The sequence below is a fragment of the Rosa chinensis genome, chromosome 3, assembly GCF_002994745.2.
Source record: "Rosa chinensis cultivar Old Blush chromosome 3, RchiOBHm-V2, whole genome shotgun sequence".
Taxonomy (NCBI): Eukaryota; Viridiplantae; Streptophyta; class Magnoliopsida; order Rosales; family Rosaceae; genus Rosa; species Rosa chinensis.
In genome coordinates, this window is record NC_037090.1 from 32763957 (window position 1) to 32775009 (window position 11053).

General features: G+C 36.9%; 1 protein-coding gene and 2 long non-coding RNA genes across 7 annotated transcripts; 2 read left to right on the forward strand and 1 right to left on the reverse strand.

Moving 5' to 3' along the window:
* The first annotated feature begins 1326 nt into the window (after window positions 1-1326).
* On the forward strand, window positions 1327-3339 carry LOC112193253. Of its 3 annotated transcripts, XR_002933815.2 has the most exons (6): window positions 1327-1811; window positions 1923-2054; window positions 2288-2372; window positions 2482-2510; window positions 2747-2870; window positions 2962-3339. It is a non-coding gene; the product is annotated as an uncharacterized LOC112193253 (long non-coding RNA). The 3 variants fall into 3 exon arrangements; XR_005808835.1 differs by having other exon boundaries at window positions 1878-2054; window positions 2482-2870; XR_002933814.2 differs by having other exon boundaries at window positions 2482-2870.
* Window positions 3340-4540: 1201 nt separating this feature from the next.
* Window positions 4541-8309, reverse strand: LOC112193252. Of its 2 annotated transcripts, XM_040517121.1 has the most exons (7): window positions 7959-8309; window positions 7515-7652; window positions 6174-7420; window positions 5882-6042; window positions 5541-5625; window positions 4829-4898; window positions 4541-4692 (listed from the first exon to the last, which is right to left on the reverse strand). In XM_040517121.1, exons 3-6 carry the CDS (start codon window positions 7092-7094, stop codon window positions 4833-4835), a joined length of 1233 nt encoding a protein of 410 aa, XP_040373055.1. In that variant the 5' UTR covers window positions 7095-7420; window positions 7515-7652; window positions 7959-8309; the 3' UTR covers window positions 4541-4692; window positions 4829-4832. The 2 variants fall into 2 exon arrangements, with proteins under 2 accessions (XP_040373055.1, XP_040373054.1); XM_040517120.1 differs by lacking the exon at window positions 7515-7652 and having other exon boundaries at window positions 4676-4898.
* Window positions 8310-8552: 243 nt separating this feature from the next.
* Window positions 8553-9464, forward strand: LOC112195114. 2 transcript variants are annotated; one of them, XR_005808944.1, is made up of 3 exons: window positions 8553-8733; window positions 8944-9012; window positions 9138-9464. It is a non-coding gene; the product is annotated as an uncharacterized LOC112195114 (long non-coding RNA). The 2 variants fall into 2 exon arrangements; XR_002934356.2 differs by lacking the exon at window positions 8553-8733 and having other exon boundaries at window positions 8857-9012; window positions 9141-9464.
* Window positions 9465-11053: the final 1589 nt, after the last annotated feature.

The window sequence follows — 11053 nt, forward strand, 5'->3', positions numbered from 1 at the left end:
AAACTTTCCAATTTCAATCAGCCGTGTCCAATTTCTACTATTCCGTACAAATTGGACGTAAAGTTTGACCCTTGAGGGCTAAAATGGTCATTTCAACATAAAAAAATTAATTTTTTTTTCTTTTTCTGTTTTTTTGTTTTTGTTTTTTTTTGTTTTTTCTGTTTCTTCGTTTATTATTATTATTTATTTTGTCTTCAACCTATACACCACAAGTTATAATAAGTTTATAAAAACAAAAAAAATACTCTATGTGGTTGAAAGTCGCTCGCTGGTCTACGATATTTGTGATATATCTCCGATAAAGTGAAGAATTTTAGGATATATCCCCAATAAAGTGAAGAAATATTTGTAAAAAATAATTTTACACTTTATCTGTAAATAAATATATGTATATCCCCAATAAAGTGAAAAAATATCTGTGTAAAATCATTTTTGGCCTACGATATTTGTGATATATGTCTAATAAAGTGAATAATTTTATGATATATCCCCAATAAAGTGAAGAAATATTTGTGTAAAATCATTTTTTACAGATATTTATTTACAGATAAAGTGTAAAATTATTTTTTATAGATATTTCTTCACTTTATTGGGGATATATCCTAAAATTCTTCACTTTATCAGAGATATATCACAAATATCGTAGACCAGTGAGTGGCTTTCAACTATCCAGAGTTTTTTTTTGTTTTTATAAACCTATTATAACTTGTGGTGTATAAGTTGAAGACAAATTTTTTTTTTTTAAAAGAAGAAACAGAAAAGAAAAAAAAACAAAAAAACAAAAAGAAAAAAAAATTAATTTTAATTTTTATTATTATTATTTTTTAAATTTTTTTATGTTGAAATGACCATTTTAGCTCTCAACGGTCAGACTTAACGTCCAATTTGGACGGAATAGTAGAAATTAGACATGGCTGATTGAAATTGGAAAGTTTGGGGGGTAAAAATTCAAAATTGAAAGTAGAGGGAGTGAAATGATGACACCTCCAAACCTCAGAGGGTAAACTGAAATTAATCCTAAACAAATTATATTTAAATTGCTGAAAAGGTTTGAGATGTACCATGTCTTTATTTATAGTTTTGTTAATTTATATCGTTAGTAGTAAATTGGTATGACATGAATAAATTATCAAATTTCTATTCGATTGTGGACTCAAACCGTGCATTATTTAACAGTAATTAATGAATTAAATAAAAAAGTTGATATTAATTTCTAAAAAAAAAAAAAAAATTGTTAAAACGGCGGCGTTTTTCAATTTTCAAGGAAAGAACCCTCCACCGGACCAATTTTACCTTTATGTCCACTAGTATTTATAGAAACTCAACACAATCTCTCTCTCTTCCTCGGCCGCACACCTAATTCTCTCCTCTCTCCTCTCCCCTTCTCTCTGCCATCATTTCCGGCCACCAATTCAAAACATGCCACCGCCAATCTATTTTGGACCCGATTCCGATCAAAACCCAAGAAGATCACTACCATCCACGCCGCCAGCCTCATCACGCGACCATCAAAGTCGCGACGGCGCTGCTCCCTAGCTCTCATCAAGTTTCGGCCATTTCCTCAACATCAGCGTGCTCAGGGCAAGCCGGACATCAAAATCCAGAAGCCTCGCCGCAGGCCGTACCTCGAAGGACCCCGCACGTTCCATCCCCGGAATCCTAGACCCTGGGTTTCTCCGGTCTTCCTTCTCCAAATCGAATCGAGCTCCAATACCTCCAAGAATGGAGTCAGTGCCTCTCCTTTTATCAAAACCAAGGGCCTGACTTCTGATTTCAACCAAAGCCGCGGCCGGATTATCCTATTCGTTCTGGTAACCCATTCTCCCTAGCCTCTCATTCGTTAACAGGCTGAGTTTCAATTTCACTCTGATGTTCAGTTCTTTTGATTGTTGTTCTTGAATTTCGCACTTGGGAGGAAACAGGGGAAATTGAAATGTAAAGGGGAGCTTATGGTCTTGATTTCGATTGATTTTTAAAGGGATGATGAGGAACTAAGGAGGATTGCATGAAGTAGCAGATCATTAAGACTATTGTCTCGGTAGAAATGGTACAAGGTAAGAATTCCAAGCCTTTGAGTTGTGAATGTGTTTCTGTTGGGATATTGAGATTAATTAAATATGTAATTTTGTGGTGGAGATGAATATATGGAATTGATATATAAAAGCATTAGATTGACTGAATTTGGGATGTCTATGAATTTTATTAATACGGAATTGAAATGCTTCTGCAATTTGTTTCGGGTTTACAGTAGTTGAACTAAAATTTGCAGTCTTTCTTTATGTTTAAGTATCTGCAAAGGGAATTGACAGAGAAGAAGATGGGTATTCCTAATTCAGTAGCGATCAAGCAGTTTCAATTGACAATGGAGGAAGGTAGAGTTTGAACAACCCATTTCAAATATGTAAATGGATCATCCTTTTGTTTGATCTGAAATTTGATCTCTGTTTTTTGTTCGTCTTTTTTGGCTTTTTAACTTTACAGTTGATGAGCTACTGAAGAACACATTTGAGGTTAGACCCTATTTCTCTTTCACGTTTGCTCGATCTGGGCTCTTAAAGTTTTGAACTTTTGTGATATGCAGCACCAGATAATGAAACCCTTTACTCTACTCATTACAGTTTAATCATTTAGCTTTTCTTTTCTTTTGGAAATTACTTACTGCTGAATTTTAAATCAGTTTTATGGACTTGATCTGGGTCTCTGATGTATTGCATTTTGGGCTTTTCCTCATATTTTGGGTTGTTAGATTGATTAGCATGAAGTTCATCTTCTATGTTTTGAAGAGACTTGCTGTATTTATGAATTAATACTCGATCAATTTTCTGGCACTCTTCCTTCTGACTTGGTTATCTGGTCAACTTGCGGACCTTGTAAGCCATCAAATCCTCCTTTTTTCAGAGTCTCTTCTATGGATAAATACATGCTGCATGTTGTTAATGCAAAAACTTGTTCTATTTTCAGGCTTTGTAGGAAGTGCAATGAAACATTCAGAAGACTGGAGGGGAAATATCAGAAATGCTCAAGCTTCAATCAAATGTTGTACGAGCACTTAAATGCAGCTCAAGATGTAATTTCTACTTTCTGAATTTATATGAAACGATCAAAACCCTAGTATTTTTTTTTCCAAAAGGTGTAGAATCAAATGACATTAACTTTGAAGCATGGATGGTTGAAATGAAAGGCATAACCTATCACAACAGCAAACATGGTAATCAGACTACAGTTAAAAACTATAGTTTGATTCATTTGTTGGCCTAGAGCGGTCACGTTTCTGAATTTATTATGTGTTTGACTCTAAACAAAACCCCCAATTCCAAATTTCGGTTGTTTAAGTTGTTTTATTGTTGTTCTACTCTGATTGTAAAGAATTGCTCTTGGGCTTCACATATGATAGTCGCCATAATTCTGTCTTAATTCTAGGTTTGCCATGTTGTGGTGTACACTCCTGTGATGTATATTCTGAGTTAAATATCGACAATTGCGTGGTGCTACAGATAAACATTGTTATGTTTTTAATGTACAAGCTTGTTTATCTCGTGAGGAGGAAGATTGGGAGATCCGTGTTTTTGTCTCTGTCTCATAAAATCATAATTAACTTGGCAAACAATTGAGAGTTTTGGTATGGTTATATCAGCTAGGGTTCTCAGGGTTCCAGAAAAGGTCAAAGGTAATTGGTTTAGGTATCCATTTATCAATGCACAGGATGCTATCCTTAATTGGCCAAGGATTCATCAAAATGAAGAGGAACTTGGGGCACAAAGAGGAATACGAATACAAGAATGTGCGATCCAAAAAATTTCAAAATGGAAATCAATCAATCCGACGATGCCCATAATTCAAAAAGGGATAAATGGTGCAACCATACAAAAATAGTCTGTACATATATATACACAAGTAGGGATCTCAGAGCTTATAATGCTGCTCAACAACCACACTAGTTGTACAAATTTTGGTTCAGCAAGAAACTATAGTGAGGAAGTGTAAATACACAAAATCCAGTGTTATGCAGCAACTCCGACCTTGTTTTGATGACAACAGTATAAGCAAGCAGTACAATAGTTTTCCTTTGGACTCACAACCACAACAGCCTTCGTAAATCTCCTTACTCAAGTGTGTGATGCCAAGCACTATCCTTTTCAAGGACATAGAACATGGATCAAGAATTTATGAATCCTAACAACTTATACAGGTTTAACAAATAGAATAGTGATAGCAGAAAGCCTTTGTAATCTCAGTCTCAAAAATTTCATTTCAGAAGCGCTAAACATAAATATAAAATGCAGTACTGAATTAAACTCAGTAATCAAGGTTATCAGACAAAACATATCAGAATGAAACAAAAAGGGCTAACTATTGGTACCCACAAAAAAGGGAAGCGATACATAGAAACAACCCAAAATCAGACTTGATGATCAAGATTCAAACTTGATTGAACTACTCACCACCCACAAAGGCAAAGCAGCAATCTTTTGTGAGACTATAAGCCAAAGCAATCCACATCCAAGAAAATTGAGCACTGTTCCAATGGTCAAAAGCCCCCACATTATGATGTAGTTACCATGGAAGAGGCACTTACATATTGTGTTCCAAACAGATTAGCAGATCGTTGTTCTTCTTTTGTTTCAGTTGTCGAAAACAGTGTGACATGCTTGGTACCACCGACCGTTATATGTTACTTTGGAGATTAAAGCCCTGCAGCAGATATATTTGGGATGTAAACAATGTTAGATGGTTAATTTGTTATGTTTCAATATGTTATGCACATGAAAGCCACCCAAAACCAAAAAACAAAAACATGGAATATATTAGGAAAGCTACCAACTCTTACTGAATCATATTGAATGCCATAGACTGACAGAACAAAGCATACTTGATCTGGATCGCATGCCATATAGTACCTAAATAAGACAAAGAAAGGATTAAAAATGTTGGAGGGGGGAAAAAAAAACTAAAACACACACAGCAACTTCAGAATCACTTCAATTTAAAAACATGAAATTCTACATATTAGCAACAAAAAATGCTAGTGCAGCATAGGCTTGTACATAACTTTACAAAGATAAGCACTCAAGTGCATTATGGAACCTAAAGGAGTTAACTCTACGGAGATGAAGTTGGCAAGAATGCTGAAAGTTCAGTCTGTATCCATGCAAAGTCTCAAACATATAATACTGGTTATGTGTTATAGTCATCAAGACAGGTGTGTGGCAACATGTGTGTGTGTAGAATTTCATTCAGTTAACAAACACTTAAATCCTAATTGCCTAAAGATTTAAAACTAATAGATTTAAAACTAATGGCAGTATGGCAACCATTAATGGTGAAGCTGATTAGCTAATTCAAAGCTAGGTTCTTCATTTTAAAATATGTCATTCAATGAATGAAGTTGGCATGAACCAGTCGTCCGATCCCCGATCAAACAAGTAAGCAGCCGATATGTCAACAATCTGCGTGTGGTCCTTCAACATTAAATTAATCTGACTTTTTATAAAAAATTGGTCTCACATAAGATGAATGAGGTCTGATATGTAGTTTCCTACCTCACAGGTCAGACATTGCATTGGGGACAAGCTCCTCATGTCCCATCGAGAAACAGACCATTCCTCGTGCCTCGCAACTTCATTGCTGGCGTTCAACGAAATTATATGCCAAGATTGTCATTAAACAGTACAACTAATGGTTATCCTATTTACAAAAAACTGCAGATTATCAGTATACTTCCGGAAATTAAATGCATGCAGTGCGATATATCAACAAGTTCTATCTATGCAATGCATATGGTTTTGAGCCATGTTCGATCCATATTATTATATTTTTATATCAAATTCTAATACCGTTGTGTGAATATAACCAGAGGATATAAACTTTGTAGCCTTTTTACCTCCCAACACTGTCGTTGGCGGTAACCTTCTTGCTGAATAGATAGGTCAGTAGGTATGAGTCGCTGTGCGATATCTCAGACACCGCCGGGAAACTCCCTGCCTCATCTTCTTCCATGTCAATGCTGTCACATCCATATGCATCCTTGTCAGTGGACATGACCTGTGAATGTTATATTCAAAATTAAATCAGCAGTTCCGATAATAATGCAACCATCACACAAAGCAAATAACACCATCCAAATAAATCCAAAAATGTGGCTGTAAATTTATACTATATAGGAGACAACTTACAATGATAGATTTGTTATGAGGCATCTCATCGTCATGTTGCTCAGCTTCTGTGCCTTGGTGCTCTTCATTGATAAAAAGACCATCGTTCCCAAAATTACCACCGTAAGTGTAGGACTTGTCTTCAAACACTTGCTTGATTGCTTCAGCAACAATGCCGCCGAGACCGTTGGCCTTAAGTTGCCCAACCGTGGATTCTAGTGTCAGAATTGCTCTCCTCAATCGACCCATGTCTGGCTCCAACCGACTAATCGTTAACTTCAAACTCTCTATATCCCCTTTCACAACACCAACATCAGACCTCACTTCTGATAAATCGTCTACTACAGTTGTCTTAATCCCTGTGCTGGGATCAACTGATCCAGTCCCTGAAAGTACATTTCCCCTGAAATACTTCTTTGTTACACGCACATTCTCGCTTTTAAATCCGCCCTCGCTCTCCACTTTTTCATAAACTCTCTTCAAGTCATCTCTGCTCCACGTCATCACTGGTTTCCCAATCTTTGGATATATACAGATACCGTTGCCAACAACGTCCAGGTAGAACAATTGAAGGAACATAATACAACCTCCTGCCAAACCAGTCCGCGTGGCCTGGAATGATGACAACCCTTCAACAAGCTTGGCGAATGCAAACTTTGCCCAGTTTTTTGAACCCAGGGCATTAGGATCCTTAAGTGGTATAAGGTATCTTGGATCAACTTCGATTCCCGTAACTGGGATTAACAGAGTTGCAAGGGCATACAAAGCAAAGCTGACCTTAAAAGTGTCGTCGGTACTTTCAGATTCAATCAACAACCTCCTCAGACCATGTATGGTTATCTCCTTCTCCTTCCTTGAAAGCTTGCTCTTCAGCCCCAGTATATCAGGGTCCTCGGTGCTTCCTTCAAGATTCACATCGCACCCTCTATCCATGACGCCCATAATGTGCCAAAGTCTTCATGTGTGATTGTCAGGTTCCTTCCGTGTATCATGATGCATGAGTTCCCAACATCAAAATTTTCAACCAGCATTTGGCACAGTGGGAGGTTCACTTTGCCACAACGAAATCGGTGCAGTGACCGAAACCCAATTTCATATGTCGCAGCTACCTTTTCATTTGACAGGGAAGACATAGTTCTTCTGAAGTGTTTTCCTCGACACGCTGTTTTGATTGTAACCTCGAGGTCTGATTCGTCATTAACATCGGACAATGTCTTGCAATCATCATCAGTTGTCAGACTGGCCACTTCAACAGCACTCTCGCTGACCTGAAACATGTATTCATGGGTTACCAACAGCCTAAAATGTTGTCTCCTATTATAATCTTCAAATTATAAAATTACATGACATGAAATAATGCACCTGATTTTCTTCCCTATAAATTATGTTCTTCAGCTTCGCTACGTCTTCCATTTTGTGGTTCCCTTCTAGTTGCTCAACAGCTGCCTATCTCAATTAACAAGCCCCCTGTAATGCATCCTCCGTTGGGTTCATACATGTCTACGAGTAATCATAATAATATTATATAACATTATCCATTTTAGTGCAAATTGTTTACAAACAAGCTACCTTCCACTTCCTAGTTCATAATCTGGGCATCAATTGTTCCTTGTTTTCTATTATGAACATTATTTTTATAATTACAAATCAATGCAACAGGTAAATTTCAGTCTTTTACCAATCCTCATTCACCCTCAATCTATTTCACCCAAACTTAGACAAATCTATTAAACCAACTCATGTACCATCAGGGAAAATAACAATGTTCCATTCATTAGAAGAGTTCATTAGAAATAGATTATGTACCTTTCTGGGTTATCGAACACAGCGGCTCGGATTCGGTGTGTATCAGGCAGTCTACACCCTGCTGGAGCTATAGGTGTTTGAGATCTGTATTGAGAGTCTCCCTCTTCGAGTGTCTGCTGTTACCAAAAAAATCTTGGTGCCTCCCTCTTCAACTAAGTAGGACACACTCGGTCAATTGACAATCTTGCCATTGCCACCTCAGAGGTATGAGCTGCAGTAAAACCTTTTTTACCACCACAGAAAGCTTGTCGTTTTTGAAACCTGGAATCACCCTTTTGCCCTTCCGTTAACTGACGTGTCGGGCGCAGCCTTCTCTGGGCGTATTCCAGAAATTTCCAGGATTAAGACCCATATGCCATAAACAGAAAGAAAAAGAAAAAGAAGTAAGAAACGAGAAAAGAAGTAAGAAACGAGATCTTTTAAGTAAGATTATCTTACCAGAAACCAAAAGGTTGGCACTTGAAGCCCACGAAGCCACGAGCTTCTGACGCACTGTGGGGATTTGACTAATGGCTCCTTAAGTGGAGGATGATGATAACGATGCAGTGTCTTTAAGATAGATTAGTGCAAATGCTTCAAAGTTCTGAAAGAAAAGGTCCCATTTCGCTTTTTTTTTAGTAGACCGGTTTGACTGCGAAGCGGTGGGGTATGAGAGCTTAATCAAAAGAGGTCTCAACCTAACTTAATCTGCTGATGCCATTCTTGGTGGTGTAGTCCCATGAAACCCTGGAATTTTTCTCTGTAGGCTATCTGTCCTTGTAAGCATGCTCCAAAGGTTATTCCAACTTGAATTAGTCATTCATGCGCATATTCTGAACTGAGAATACGTGACTTCCTATGAAGTGCCTCATTTATTCTTGTATATGTCATTTTGCTTGAGCTTGCTGCGTAATGATTATTAATATTATTTCCATATAGTAAATTTTCTGAGATAAATTCTTCTTTTGAAACAGAATAGTTCTTAACTAGTTGTCCTTGTTATCAGGCAGCGGTGGCAGCAAAATCTAGCATTGTACAAGAGTTGACGGAAATACCTTCTGTTCCGGTAGTCAAGGTTGGTATCTCATGTGTGTTAGTATGAGCATGTGTGAGAGAGATGCCAATATCCACTAATATTTGGTTCTAGTGGATGGAAGCATTACTTTGCAATTGTGGATAAAATCGATAATCTGCTTACAGGAGCAGCAGCAGAAACCAGCCGGGAAGAGGAATCCACCTACTTTTCCATTAGGTATGATTGTTAAAGTGAAGCCACAGGCGAAGAAAGCTAAAATTGATCAAGGGGGCATTGAAGAAGCTACAAGCACAGCGAAAAACCCTTATGTTGATACAGATAAAACTTTAGAGGTAACCAAGACACCTGAGGCTGATACTGATAAGTCCAGTGTTGTTTCTAAGACTGGTCTTGTTTCATACAGTGATGATAGTGAAGATGACTTGTAGCTTCAATCTTATCTTTAAGGAGGAGTTAATATCAAATGACTAATGTGATTTTTTTTTATTGATTTTTGATTCCAGTAGACTAAATAATAAAAGTAGGATTCTGGATATCATTTCATGTTAAATATGCATGTTGAGATAGAAGAAAGAACATACAAAGAAGCATAGGATAGGACATGATCTGTGACATGGCTTATAAAAAACTCAACAGAGAGAGCTTTTATTTCATCAAAGATTGCACGAATCAGTGTAAAATGCATCACCAGTGTTTTTTTATCGGGTAGATAGCTAGGTTAATGGATTATAAGTCACAAAAATTTCTGGTTTAGAGGCCGGGTTGCCCTTGTGGGAGTCTAGTACTCTAGTTAGGCCTGTTGCTGGAAGATTACAATTTTTCACTTTTGGAGAGAAGTCTCTTTCGAGCTAAGGTTATATTACCTTGGGCCAAAGAAAATTGCTACTTGAGGAAAAATCTACTTACGTTTTACTAAAACATTAAACTGATGCCACAATCCAAGTCCAAAAAGTCAAAAGCTAACTGAACTTTCGACCACTCAACAGTTTTTTATGATGAAAGTGCTTGTTCAGTTAAAATGTGAGGATTAAAAAGCTTAGGAACTGTCATTGAGTATGCCAGTTAGAATTGTATCCAATAAAAGAAGTCTTCTGAAGTTGAAATTGTTATAGTGTCAGATTTGATCGACCATATCCTTAGGCGTATTGAATGGATTTGTTTGTTTTTAAGAAGAAACTAAATGGATTAGTTATTTATCCTCTGATAAAGACATGACAGAAAAATTTGATTATGTCGCCTTTACTTTTTATTTGTTGCTGAAAATGCAGAAAAATAGTTCAGTTATTGATGAGTATTGTGTAATGTAGGTTTTATTCTTATATTTTCTTTTCTTCTAATTATGAAGCTGTAACATCTGATTTATCCTTTTGATTTCTTCAAAGAATTACTTTTAACCCTCTTCTATGCAAGAAAGTACTAGTTGCTAAGTTCAGTGAGTTATATAAGCAAAGTCTTCATAGATACTTGCATTTTTCTGGTTAAAAATCAAGTTGGTGTTTCTTATTTTTTCGTGGATATGTATGGAGGGTCCTTTTTAAGAATATGTCTTGGAGCTTGAATTCTATGATTAAAAGTTGAAACATTAGCATACAATCCCCAATATCAATTTTTGAGAGGATTCTTCCTACAAGAATGATTTAAATGATGAGCACGAATGCAATCACGGGAGTTTGCTTTGGGATAGGCAGATTTCAGATTACTTTCTAATAAGCAATGATAGTGTTTGAGCCCAAAAGTAATTTTGGCAAGATCCTTTAGTGGATTTAGAGTTAAACCATTTCTTTAAAGAACGACAAACTTTAAATATCTTTCGGACTCAAAATCCAATGCACGAAACTCAAATAAATGCATAATACCTGATGGCCAGTCCCATGGACCAACTACACGGCCTTACCTCAAATAAAATCATCACCAGGTAAGCGTAGTGAGAGTGTCCACTTACGCCATATCACCTAGAAATAGTGCCACACCTCAGAGCATAGCGGGCCGATACCTGCGGCCCAAAAATAAGCCTGCTTGGGTTTGGGTTACAGCTTCGCCCATTCTGTAATCCATAAGGAAAACGAAACCTTATTGGAGT

What these genes read in the sequence shown, in the direction of transcription:
- LOC112193252 (XM_040517121.1), bottom strand. Translation starts at nt 7,094, where the DNA reads ATGGGCGTCATGGATAGAGGGTGCGATGTGAATCTTGAAGGAAGCACC. An exon ending in CTCATAACAAATCTATCATT is followed by an intron (nt 6,043 to 6,173) that starts GTAAGTTGTCTC and finishes TAACATTCACAG; the next exon opens with GTCATGTCCACTGACAAGGA. An exon ending in TGCAATGTCTGACCTGTGAG is followed by an intron (nt 4,899 to 5,540) that starts GTAGGAAACTAC and finishes TGTCTTATTTAG; the next exon opens with GTACTATATGGCATGCGATC.